This window comes from Heterocephalus glaber, unplaced genomic scaffold (assembly GCF_053883595.1).
Source record: "Heterocephalus glaber isolate CG9 unplaced genomic scaffold, H.glaber_assembly_v1.0 deba00001688, whole genome shotgun sequence".
Taxonomy (NCBI): Eukaryota; Metazoa; Chordata; class Mammalia; order Rodentia; family Bathyergidae; genus Heterocephalus; species Heterocephalus glaber.
The window spans coordinates 8,971,824-8,985,474 of record NW_028258413.1 but is presented as its reverse complement, the minus strand read 5'-3'; the positions used below and the strand labels follow the sequence as shown (position 1 = coordinate 8,985,474).

General features: G+C 41.2%; 1 protein-coding gene across 9 annotated transcripts in view; it reads right to left on the bottom strand.

Moving 5' to 3' along the window:
• The window catches only part of Ppp3ca (protein phosphatase 3 catalytic subunit alpha), a 263,314-nt gene that overhangs the window by 173,181 nt on the left and 76,482 nt on the right, over positions 1-13,651 (bottom strand). For 2 of the 9 annotated variants that reach the window (XM_087198692.1, XM_087198693.1), the window contains exon 2: positions 4,011-4,178. The exons of the other annotated variants lie outside the window; for them this stretch is intronic. In XM_087198692.1, the coding sequence (XP_087054818.1) occupies positions 4,011-4,074 (64 nt within the window). In that variant the 5' untranslated portion in view covers positions 4,075-4,178. The remainder of the gene's footprint in view (positions 1-4,010; positions 4,179-13,651) is intronic. 9 annotated transcript variants of the gene reach the window in all.

Sequence of the window (13,651 nt, the reverse complement as noted above, 5' to 3'; positions counted from 1 at the left end):
AGCATATGCAACAGAAATAACTGCTTGATCTCCACTTGGAGCCCTGTGACCGCCCCTAACTCCTTCATGCACGAGTCATTTTCTGGCTTCAGGCTCTCCTGAAGGACCACAGGGAAACTGAGCGCTCAGGAGCTAAGCTGCACTCACTTGTGTTTCAGTCTGCACAGCAGTCACACCTGCCCAAACACCTCACACACTCCAGTGCTGGAGAAAACCTCCTTCTGACACTGCAGTTAAATTAGTTTCATGACATTAAATAAAAAACATTACTATTATTATTTTTATTCATTTATTTGAAAACATCAATTTAAAAAACTGACGTTACTTCATTTTTAATAGTATCTATTCTGGTATTCCAACAATAGAGAAAGAAATTGTCAGTAGTTAATGAAGGACAGCTTATATATTTGGCATATTTATGAAAATTAATGAATTAATCCTACTGATGAAATAAAGGCAGGATGCCTCCTTCATATTCATTTAAAGGATTTCAGTATGGGCTGATAACCCACGTTCATCAAATGATATCAAGGTGAAAAACCTCTTTTTCAGTTTGCTACTACCTCCTTAATCTGTTGTTTTTTATTTCTTATTTTTCATTTCCACATATTAGGATACTGTTTCATAAAATAATCTAAACCTAATACTAAGCCAGGAAGTGAGATTTTGGTTTCTCAGAACCCAGGAGGATGTCTGTCCCGGAAGCTGGACTCTATCAGTGCTAATCCAGGGGCAATGGGCCACTCCCATCCCATAAGACCAGGGACTCCAGTGAGCTGCAGGTTGTAAACATTTCAAAAACAGAACGAGAGCATTCAATACTTTGGTTTCTTACAACAATTCAGATTAATGATTATGTTGCTTGTATAATTTTAGCAAATTATAAATAAACTCTAAATAACTTCTGAGAATTCTATAAAGAAGCAATTTAGTCTAAAATGTTTGGTGTTCACTTATTATCAAAGTAATGGATATGCATGAATTTAAAAGTCAAGAAAAATTAATAAAATGAACAAAATTATTATACACTTAACACAGATGAAAAATTTAAGAAGTTCTAATCTAGGAATTTTCAGTATCAAATGCTCAAGAGTAAGTGAAGTTCCATCTTTTTTTTTCTTTTGTATCACCAAGTGAAACTAAATTCCTTGGGAAATGAATAAAGGTTCTAGAAAGTCCCTCCAGGTTAACATGAGTTAATGCAGTACGCACATGGGGCAGGGATGAGTCTCCATGTTCAGGTGAAAAACATACAGAGGTCATTGTTAGCAGGGCACAAGTTCCTTCTAATTGAACATAACCTCTAGCCTGGAAACCAAATTCTCTCCTGTTGGTTTTCTTACTGTAAACTAACAAGAGCCTGAATACTATTCTAAAACTATTAAAGAAGGAAAGAGATACTATGCTTCAAATAAATGAGAAGACATCTGTAAAGGCCTTCATGAGTAGATACTGCAAACAGGCTTTGTAAATTTTTCAGTAACTTTTGATGTGAATTATTACTCCATGGAATATATTGTTTGAGATATTATTTCAAAACAATAAAATCTTTCAAAAGACCTATCTGAATTCAAACCCCCAAATTATACATAATTTATGTAAGTGAAGGAACTAAACACTTTGTTCCAAGCTTTATCCATCTAACTGCTCTGGGGTGTGAGGATAATTGCCCTAGGAGTAATTTTAAATGAAAACAGCTTTTATGGCATCTCATTTAGGCCTGCCGAGGAATACTGCTGAGGGGGACCATTCCCCCTGCCACCCATCTCCAATGCATGTCACCTCAAGCTTCCCAAAGGCTTTCCAGAGCCACGTGCACATAAAAATACCAGAATCTACACACACACTCACACACGCACGCACTCACACAGTGATGTATAATGTATGGATTTGCATCCATTGTGACACTGGCATGAACATAAAATGATGTGCCACGAAAAATGATTGCTGGTTAAAAATCCTCCCCTCATGACAAAGTTCCAGGAGGGCAGAGATTATTTGTTTCTCTATCCTCGGAGTCTATGCAGGATGCTTGTGTAAAGTAGAGGCTCAGTAAACATGTTTAATGAATAAAGCATGTTTGTATGCCTTCAATATTTATATTCTGGAATAAGCATTAATGGTAAATACATTAGAATGTTTTCTAACAATTAGTTTAAAAAGTCTGATGTTTTTGGAGTGCCATTTTCTCATGCTACTAATATTAACCCCAAAGGACATAGTAAGATCACTTGAGAGCCCATCTGAACTTGTTTCACCTGTTCAGTTTCCCTCACAGAAGTCAGAGAAAGTAATCCGTAATCCGCAAAATCACCATTAATTTCTAATAGCAATGTATCTTTGCACTTGGTAGGGCCTACATGTCTTTCCAATAAAATGTAGTCTTTTTCTCATGCAAACATGCAGAAACAAAATTTTTTTTAAAAATCAGAGATGCAGGGCCGGGGATTTAGCTCAGTGGTTTCACCGCCTGCTGCGCAAGCGCAAGGACTTGAGTTCGATCCCCGGTACCAAAAAAGAAAATCAGAGATGCAGGGGAAAACATTCAAACCTGTCGCCCACCAAATAAAGTCCTCCTCTGGGGCCAGTTAGAGTCTACAAATGCATAGCTTAACGTGCTGGAATTCAAACATCGTAGTTTTTATACTTCAAAAATTGACCTTTATCTCAGACCACAAGGAGGATCGTAATTGTTCTGGTGGGAAGCTCTTCCAGTTTAATGGACATAGAAAGAGAAACCGCTCTCCTCACCGAGCCTTCTCAGCCCCAACCCTCCCTCTGACCCAAGATGCTTGGAATGTCTTAAGAGCCACTGCTTTCCTGGCACTTTGATGACTCATAAGTATCTTTAGGATCACAAATCTACCGTAACCATCGTCCTGTCTGCCAGTACTCCCAAGTATAACTGAAACATTCACACTTCTATCACTGATAATTAAATTAATTTCCTCTGCCACAAACACTATCATGCACCCTTCCAGAAAGTTTACTGAAACAGATTGCAAGAAGGTACTGAGCCCTCTCAGCAGAACAGTAAACAGAAATTAATTCTGCCAATAACAGCAACAAAGCTACATACAGAACTCAGTGTCCTTACCGACCGACACCTTATGATGTGCACACTGGGACGTCTCACTAGTCAGAACCAAATAAATCACCGAATCATGCTTTTCAAAAAACAAATGGATACTAGTTTAATTTTATTACAAAAGCACTGTTGAGTCCACCCTTCTCTTTCTTGGTGAATTCAAAAGCTAATTGTCTAGTTTAAAGCAAATAACCATGCCAACAAACAAAATTTTTTGTTTAATCTGTCTTTGCAAACAGAAAAAAAATTAATAAAGCAAGTCTAGAAGAAAGGAGAGGACTAGGGAGAACTAAGGTATTTCAGAATCATAGTTTCAAAGCAAGCAAGAAGAATCCATAAAGAAAACAAGTGGATGGCAAACTCAAAGCTTACATACAGTCAATCCAAACTCATGGCTAGACAGTAAAAGCCCAAAGCAGACCAGCATCTTAATGGTTCATCTCTGTGACCCCTAATTCTTGTCCTGTCGCACTATTAGGAGAACCTAAGACATGGTACAGCTGCTGTGGGTTTCCACTGAAGAGGAAGGCAGGAGGGAAATATAATCCAAAGGTTAGACTAAAGTCTGGGTACTGGAGGCTACAATGACCACTGTGGGGGTGGCTGCTGAAGCACAGGAACACCCAGTGTGCGCGTCATTTTACTCCACAGCTCTGCGTGTGCTTCCGTCCAGGGAAACAGGAGACCACATGTGTTCGTGAGCGAGAGCACATCAGGATCAATGCAATGGTTACAACCGTGAGTGCTCTGAAAACCTTTGGCCCTTGACAGTTTATGTACACACAGAATTTTTCTTTCTCCAGAGCACATCACTACACGACACCACGTGTTCCAGCAGCAGCTACTGGGAATTACCAGATTACATAAATTAATGGGGCATGGTGCTTTCCAATAAATAACTGTGTAACCAAATGACCAGTACCTCGAGTTTCCACTGAGTGAGCTGCTAGAGTAATCAACTCAATCAGGTCCAGGAGACAGGCCATTCCATGTTGGATGGGCAGTTTTATTTTTCCCCTCCTTAATCAGATTTCTGCTTGTGTTCAAGGACGAATAAACAGGTCGGTCTTTGAGGTTAAAATCTGGGATGCTGGGAAGTCAGATATACAGATGGTCAAAAAAAAAGAGGAACTAGAATTTGGTAAGACAAAGACACAGAAGGATAAAAAACAAGGGAAATATTAAAATGTTTAGTGAACAGATCAAATCTTTATAGTTTATAAAAATTAAAGATTTGACAATATTTTAAAAATCCATCTAAATATTTTTAAAGGCAAACACCTAAGGATGGAATTACTTTGATCCAACCTTACAAGGATCCAAACCAAGTGGAACTAATATGCTTAGAAGAAATGAGAAACAGGCCCTGTTTTAAAATACAAAAATATTAACTTGAAAGCAACTCAATGAGGTAGAATCTACTGTTGGAATCTACTTCATTTATAAATCTTTATTTACAAATGAAGAAAACGACTTAGCCCTAAAAGCAGGGCTCAGTAATATCACACTCTCGAAATGGAAGGTTGGACTCAAACCTAAAAGAGCTGGCTGCAGGACCAGACTGCCAATCTAACAGGACTCACCAATGCATGTTCCCAGCAGAAAAATGGTGCATGAGTCACGCAGATGTAGCAGAACACGAGCATGGCAGTATTCTCAATCAATTCAGGGTCACATTTAGCTGTGCTACCTGAGGTTCACAGTTGCTGGAGACTGCAATATTGATTATGCTCAAAGCAGGCTGTGAAGAGTTAACCCCGAAACTGGCTTGTTACAGAAGTGAATCTGACGAAGCCTATGTGCCACGGTCAGAGGAACGTACACCTGAATTCCGTTCCCACAACTAAACTTTCTTACTAGAAGGACAATGTTCTATCTAATTACAACCATACATTTTGTCTATTCTGTTCCTAATTTGAGAATGCTTTGTCTTGTCCTTTATAGCCTTGTTTATACTAATTTCCATAGAAACCACACGACTGCACATCCTCACATGTAGTTCTGCCCTTGCACATAGCTCGCCTTTACCCCACTTGATTACCAATAAATATCAGTGGCTTGGACTGGCCAGCACCTTTGTCAGTTGTACCAGCATTGGTCATCCTGTCACCCTCCTTTCTGTCTCTCTTAGTTCTTTTAGTTTTTTCCCTCAGGCCTCTGTTGTACACTGGGCAGGAGACTGGAGCCTACTGCAGAGGTTTCCAGTAACGTTTCAGGGGTCCTCAGTACATAGTCATCACTCTTTCACACTCTAGTGTGAACTATCAGCTGGCAATTGCGTGACACTGTATCAATTCAGATAGTCTCCTCAATCTGCTATTCTGTCTTCAAAATACGTCTTTCCTGGCCCCCAATACACTCCTGGGGCTGTGGGTGTGGTTCAAAGGTAGAGTGCTGATCTGGGACATGAGACCCTTGCTTCAATCTCTAAAACACACACACACACATACACACTCATAAGAGAGCATCTCAAACAGGTTAGGTTGCTTAATACTGAAATTCTTAACAAAATATGGAAACACCTTAGACTGTACGAATGTTCACAGAGTCTCTAGCTCACAATGATTTATTTACTACCAACTGCAAAAAGTGTTATGTCAGGCAAGGAATGGGGATAGACTAGCAATTAAAGACATGACCTTAATCAGTTATTTTCTTACCGTTATTTTTAAAATCTAATTAAGACACAAACATACTTATGTGACATGACCTGGAAACTACTTTTTAAAAATCCACTGATCTCCAGTTGGAAACTCATAGGCTCCTAGTGGAACACTCAAGCTCTGAGGAAAAGTAGGAAGGGTCAAGTTCTGGTAGACAAGCATCAGAGAATAGAAGTCACGTTTAATTATTTCCTAGGCTTGAGACTGCTCAGTAAGGAGAATATTGGTTTCATGTAAACTCTAGTGAAAGAATCCTGGGGTTTCCACAAGGCCCTGTGAGTCCCTAAGGGAACTGCCACGTTGTGAAAGCTGTTTCTCACCCCTTGAACAAGGTGACCTTGTCCCCAGCAAGGTGGCAGCAGCTGTGCCCAGGCAGGAACAGGTCTGGGTAAAAGTCACGGCCAGAGTGGATGGGGACCACGGCAGGGGCTGCAAACCAAGACTCCTTCAGAACCAAGAAACTGGGCCAAAGCCCTGTAGCCCCCTCACAACCTGCAACTATGCAGCTCTCTCCTGCTTCCCTGCGGATCCAGGTAGCTCCCTGACTTCTGCACACACCACACAGAGCACGCACATGTGCAGACACTCTCACACACACACACTTTCAACACACATCCTCAGAGCCCCTCCCATCAGCACACCTAAAGATGCAGAAGATACTGCCCCCTCCGAACCTTGTGTAAAGTTCTGGGCTGAGAAACAGTGCATAAGCACACCATGGTGCTCTGAAAATCAGCACACAGTTAAGACTTTCTGGCAAGGCATCAGACATCCTGAGTTCAAATCCCTGATCTTCCCTGTGTGCTCTTGGGAGGTCATTAAATGTTTCTGACCCTCACTTTGTGCGTCCATAACTCCCGAACAAAGGTGTTGCTGATATACTTTCCAATTCAAACTACTAATTCTTGGAAGAAAATAAATGAATCCAAAGAGAGACAGAACAGTTGTGAATTATATGATAAGTTCGAGTATTTTCATAAGACCAAATATGTTTTACTGCAAGATGACTGGGATCATAGTTGCCTACTGAGTACTACAATGGATTCTCTAGGCCAAAGGTGAGATCACACCATTTTCCACACATGAGTAATACTAGAAACAGAAGAGGAATGTATCCGTTGCTGTGTCTTTAAATCATTTTCGGGTCCACGGAGTCTTTTTCAAACATGCTTTCTGTATGTTTGTTTCTTAAAAGTCTTCCATAGAGAAGTTACACGAGTTCCAACCCCTACCAAGATGCAGGTCTTTATTCTCTGCCAGACAGTGTCCACTCCTTAGCATACTGAAGCAAATCGACCTCCACACTTCTAATGGACCTATGTTCACTGCCTGATCATTTCAGTAGTGTTAGAAAAGTAAAGGCGGAGGCTGTGTAATTAACCTCTTCAATCTGCGAGTTGAACAACCCCAAAACATCACACAAAGAAGTCAGCACATGGAGTTTTCCACTGACAGCAACCAAAGGCTGGTTTTAAGCCAGTCCATGGGATGACAGGAAGTAATGTCCTCACCCTCATCCTAATGGGCCGTGGCTAAAACCACCATAAGGCTTTGCAGCCCTCAAGCAGACCATAGAAGCTGCAGGAGCGCACATCCCAGAGCTGCACAGAGCCGTGGGTGAACAGTGCAGGTCCTGTCACTGGGGGGACACATATCTCCTATAATCTAGAGGCGTCATTGTTCTTAACAGCTTTTCCTTGAAGCTGTGCCACACACCACATGTGATTCAACTAAGTATGGTGCAGTTAATATGGAATCTCACCCTCACCAAAGTCCCACAGTGCAGCCCCAGCTCCATTCTGTCCTGAACCAAAGCACCTGCCTTGTAAATGTTAGACTTGCCCAATACCAGCTCTGGAGAAACCCACATTAAAGCTGATTGTTTAAATTTAAAGTTGCGTTCAAGCTACATCAGAATTTATATATGTCACTGACAAAAGAGAAACCTTAATTCTGCTATGAAATTGACCTAGCATAATCATCAGTTGCGTGTATTAAAAAAAAAAAAAACTAGGGAAATTTAATGAGATTGGAGAACAGTTTCTCCGTACTCATTTGAATGGATTTTTAAAATGACTTCCCATCAATGCTTTTAAAAGATAAAAAGAGAAGCAGTCCAATTACACAAAATGAAGGCTGAGTGACTGCACAGCAGTGTCCAGCCCTGAGCCGTCCACCTGCCCTCTCTGCTGTGCCAGTGCACTTGCTCTGGAGGCTGAAGCCCCGTTCCCCAGAGGAGCACCAGCTCTTCACTGCCAACCAGGCTCCGGGTGGCACTGCTGCTGCATTTGCTGCATTTGCTGCATTTGCAATTCCCTCCAATAAAACACCTAGCACTGAGGGCTGACTTTTCATTGTTTTATCCCTGCCCAGTACAAATAAGAAGTCCACTCTGCCACTCTACACCATGCACTTTCGCATCAGCTTATTTAATGTCATACACTTACACAGCCTGGAGTTTTTGATTGACGTTTTGCAAAAGTTTGGAATTTACTTCTTATCCTCCAAAGTCCCTGCTGCCTCCCTGCACGGAGCTGTCTTCAGCCCTGCTCTGAAGTATCCCTGGAGCTTCTAGTCTCTACTTCCCTACTGAATCCAGGTCATCTGTAGAAGACTTGCCTTTCCACAACAGTGTGCCAACAGGTCCTCTAGAACTTACACTGATTCCACCAATTTTCTATTACAGTATTTGTTCTGCCACAAACAAAACAAAGAAAAATCACCTATGGCCACCTGGGTGGGAGAAAAGCTGCTTGCTGAAGCCCATTCCTGAAATGTCACTGGGAACATTAGCATATTAAATCCCAAGCCTTGAGTACAGCAATCTGTTTGTCTTTCTTTCAACTAGCAGATTCCACACTGATTTGAACAGGCGCCCTTTCTCCCCCAGAAACGCATCAGAGGAGCGATCTGGAAAATGTTACTACCTATTTAATTCCAAATGCTTTGCTAGTTTTCAATTTCCCCATCCTTCCCTTATCCTACAGTTACCACCTGACTACTTCCTACCACTTGCCCCTACCTCTGATCTCAGTGAATTGAACACACTGTTCATCTCATTCCCAGCCCGGCCCCTCACACACCTACGCCTGCCCCTCTGCCTCCTCTGTTCTGCAGTCTCTTCCAGTCTGGTCAAGTCACACTCGCCCCTAACACTTTCCCCACTGCCTCACCCTCAACAGAGCCCTCCCGTTCCCAGTCAGAGCTCGGACTCTGTAAAGGAGCCACGGGCCTTCTGTGCCCTCCACTGTTCACCTGCAGCAGAAGGAGCGTGTGACGCTCACACTACTGACCACCTGACACAGTGCCCAGGTACTTAGTGTGAGACCTCAACTGCCAGGCATGCACCAGACCACCGAGAGTCTCTGAGCAAGCACAGGCCAGCAAGCGGCTCCCTGTCATAGTGACCGGCACGAAAGTCACGTGAAACACAGGGGCGACTGAAAGTGACTCAGGGACAGAGCTGTGGGCCACTTGTGCCTTGGAGAACAAGAAATATACCAAGCACACTAGGAGAATTTTCCAAGAGAAGAAGCAAGAGAAGATAATTGAGTCCTAAATGATTAGTAATAAATTACAACTTCTTTAGATTATTTAGAGTTACAATATTTTACTCTGACTTAATAAAAACAAGAAAATTACGTCCACATATCACCTAAGTATAAAACAGCTACAAATTAAATCAGTTTGTGACTCATTTTGCATGGTTTAGAATGCAGTCAGAAAACCAGAAACCACAGCAGGCATTTCAACAGAGCTTTCGTACAGGAAATGGGTCTCAGTTGGGAGAGGGCTAAAGGGGCCAACAGCAGGATGGAAGTAATGAAAGCAAAGCAGCAGCAATAATCTAATCAGTTGCTACTGAGCGCAGCCATACAAGTGTGTCGCCTAACTGGGCAGTGCCCACAAAAGCGCAAGAAATACTACTCTGCCTCCAAGAAGCTTACAGTGAAATGAGTGAGACAGACATCCCCAAGAAGGGCTGGACACCAGCAGTGCTTACCTTGAGGTCCCTGAAGGGCGCTGCCCTGCCAGGAACTTGGGACCAGCAAGTCTCAGGGCCTGCAGACGGAAGCTGGAGTGGGCCATTATACTGCTCTCACCTGGAAGCATGTGGATCTCTTGGCCCTCTATGGAGGTCAGAACTGACCAATCAGGTTCCTCCTACTTCTAGCATCCCACGGCCCTACACAATCCAGAAAGTCGTAGAAAACAGTGTGATGCATAAAGCACTAGAGTTTAGATCCAGAGAGAACTGTATGAACTCCATTTCTGAATTAGAATTCCTTCCCTGCATTATTCTTGCTAAAATTAAAGATGACTCATTTGGGGCTAGCACAACGTAACTGGTATAGAACAAATGGCAATTCTCTTCAGAAAAAGTCAGCTGCATCCCAAAACATAGCATCAATTTTCATCTGTCTAATTCTTAAAAGTATATGTATCATCGGGCCGGGAATTTAGCTCAGTGGTTTCACCACCTGCTGCGCAAGTGCAAGAACCTGAGTTCGATCCCTGGTACCAAAAAAAAACAAAAAAAAAAAGTATATGTATCATCATCTTACCAAACAGTAAACATATCAAATTCCACAGTTCCTCCAACTGCTTGGGGATGGGGTTTTAGCATCACCATTTCTGCTATCTAGTGGATACACAAGACCAACTCTGTCAGTATTGTTTATGTAACAAAGGTGCTGGATTACCTTTCTGCATTGAAATTATCAAACTCTCCTTTTTCCCCAAGGGCATTAATGATGCAGATTTGGACCCTCAGTCTTTACACAAGATAAAATTTTCAGGGGCTGGGGATTTAGCTCAGTAGTTCCACCACCTGCCTCCCAAGTGCAAGGTCCCAAGTTTGATTCCCGGTACCAAAAAAAAAAAATTTCAGAGTTCTATTTAATGGAATTTGATTCATTTTCTTCTGTCTGTCCCTCATTAATAGCTACTCTTTGTAATTCAAACCTGAATTGATATATTCTGTAGATACTGGTCAGAGATTCCTAAGTGTTAAACAACATTTAACAGGAAAATTAATCTAAACTACTGTTTAAGGGGTTTATAAATACATTAGAAGGTAGGCATTGCTACAAAGTTGATGATTTCAATTTCCTCATTTGTACAGATATGTGTTGAATAATGTAAATACAGTGTTAGCAAAACAAGTAAATCTAGTTTTATACTTTTATTTCATTTTATATATAAAATACTTTTAAAAATCGTGTCTTTGCTATCATTCATCCTTACATTAAACCATTCATTAAAAAGTACAAGAAATTCTCTTAGAGTAAGATGCTGAAAATTTTCCATCCATTGTAAGGGGAAAGATGAGTGTTCTTTGTCTTTGTTTTTTCTTTTCTGTTTGTTTTTAGTGCATTTGCTCCTCATGAAATACCAAAGTGAAAGATAAAAAAATAATAATAAGCACAGAATCTACGGAGCTAGTATTTGTGAGAGGGCAAATCTTAACATTTTAATTTCTTGATACTGTCACTTCAGTTATCAGAACTGGATTTTAAGAACATGACCGATAGAGGCTTTCAATTTTGCTTTATAATACACAGACTTTTTTTTTTTTTTGCAGTACTGAAGATCAAACCCAGGGTCTCACACATGCTAAGCAAGCACTCTATCTCTGAGTTGCATCTCAGTATTTTTTTATTTTTTCACTTTGAGACAGCATCTTGCTAAATCGCTGAGGATGGCCTAAAATTTGTGATTCTCTTTCCTCAGCCTCCCAGGGAGCTGGGATTACAGTGCACGACCACCCCCAGTCAGACAGACTCTGAAAATATTTACACGCAGGGCCGGGGATTTAGCTCAGTGGTTTCACCACCTGCTGCACAAGCGCAAGGACCTGAGTTCGATCCCTGGTACCAAAAAAAAAAAAAAAAATTTACATGCATTATGCATTTGTTTTATTGTCAAAGTAGGACAGAGGATGACCACATTGTATTCTTAGTTTTCCCTGCTTAGTTTTGTAATACATGTCATGTTTTAATGGGACAAAGCTCAATTACCACAAAAGAAAATAAGTTTAGTGTTTTTCTATTATATCACATTATGAATATGGCCTCATCAATGCATTTGGAAGACAATACAAAATATTAACAGATTAATTTACTATTTCTCTGACTTTCTCAGTGCTAAAGTACAATAGCCTTTTAACTTTGATTCTGGATCACTACAAGCTGATTCTGAGAAGCTGTATCAGATGTCAAAGTAATGATTTATTGAACATGTTATTTAATGTGTGCCCTGTGGGCATTTTATATCACTTTTTAAAACAAGAAAAGCTGAGTCCTTAGAACTTGAGAACCCATGAGATTTCTGATATAAATTAGTCTAAACTTCCTCTTAATACAATAAGAAACAGTCCCCTAAATAATTTAAGCACCCTAACCAAGGCCACAGGATTAATGAGGTGCAGTGAGAAAAGCAGGAATTAAGAGTGGGACCAAAATCCAAGCTCTGCTTCTCCCCGTGTCTGCTTCCTGTGCATTCTGCCTACTCAACTGTGTCCTTCAATGCCTGAACTTCTGGATCTGTAAAAAGGACTCAGAAGCGAATGTTTCATATGTTGCTGTGTCAAATAAATTTAACAGAATATTACAGTACATAAAAAGCTGGAAAACGTATGTGACCTTCTAAATCATCAAAGAAATAGCCACATCCAAAAGAGTTCTTGCCACTATAGTCAAAATATATTCTACCCCCTCTTTCTTTCCTGAGTTCAGACATGAAGCATGTATCGACTGGAGCCGGTGGGAAGAGACCACTGTCCCAAAGCAGAAGCAGGACCCCAAGCTGCACCTGGAAGCCAGCAGGTGCATGAACACTGCGACAAGAGTCTCAGGAGGGTCATACCCGGCACTTCCCCCAAAGCATACACAGGCTTCCCCTACTCAGGAATCCCACTGCCCATTATGAAAACAAGACTTGGGGCAAAATGTGTCTAAGGAGAAAAGGAATACTATTTCAGATTTCCAGCTGAGGAAACAGGTTTAAAGAACTGCCCACTTAGACAATGACAATCAGCATGGACAGCAGAATCCAGATCCAAACTCCAGTATGATTCCAAGCCCAGGTTCTTTAATCACGTGCCACACTATCTCCACCCTACCAGCCCATGATGTCAACATGTTAAATGATTTTGATTCCTCAGAGGAACTCTCATAAGCATGCCTTATTTCTTGGCTTGTCATACGACTAAACACACACATTGGTAGTGTTACAAACAGAGAATTAATAAAGGAACATAAACATCAATGTAATTAAAGTAATACTGTTTCTTATGATTTTTTTTTCGATGTACATGTAATTTTCCCCCAGCTGGTAATAATTCAACCACAAGAGTAAAACATACTACTGTTAAACAGATAGAAGAAAAGCTCTTGGGGAAAGTCCCTGTACCCACATTTGTAACTCTATGACCACTGATTTTAACTGTATGCATCCATACAAAAGGAAAGATGGATGAACGAAAGTTTGGGGTTCTCACAATCTCTGAAGAGCGTATACTGACATATATAGATCCACATTTAATTCTGCTTTGTAGATATCTGAAAGTACAAAGCAAATTATCAATAGTATTAACTTTTCTTTTTTGCTTTTGCAACCTGGCTCAGAATCCCATCCCCGTATTTTTCCCTCATTCAGAGACGTTCTGAACTCCATTTTCCAACAGCAGCTGCTGTCCTACGTGAAGCCCACACCTAGGATCTGGGGAGCTGGGCAGGGAAGGATCAAGCCTGCTAACCAGCTGCTGGTGCAGGGTTTGTGGCTTACGAAGACACAAGCTTCCCTGGCAGACAGCAAAGGACTCACTGAGAACGCGGCAGAGGGAGGACTTCAAAAGCAACCAGGAAAATGCTGCTTTCTGACAGTAGGACTGCCTGGC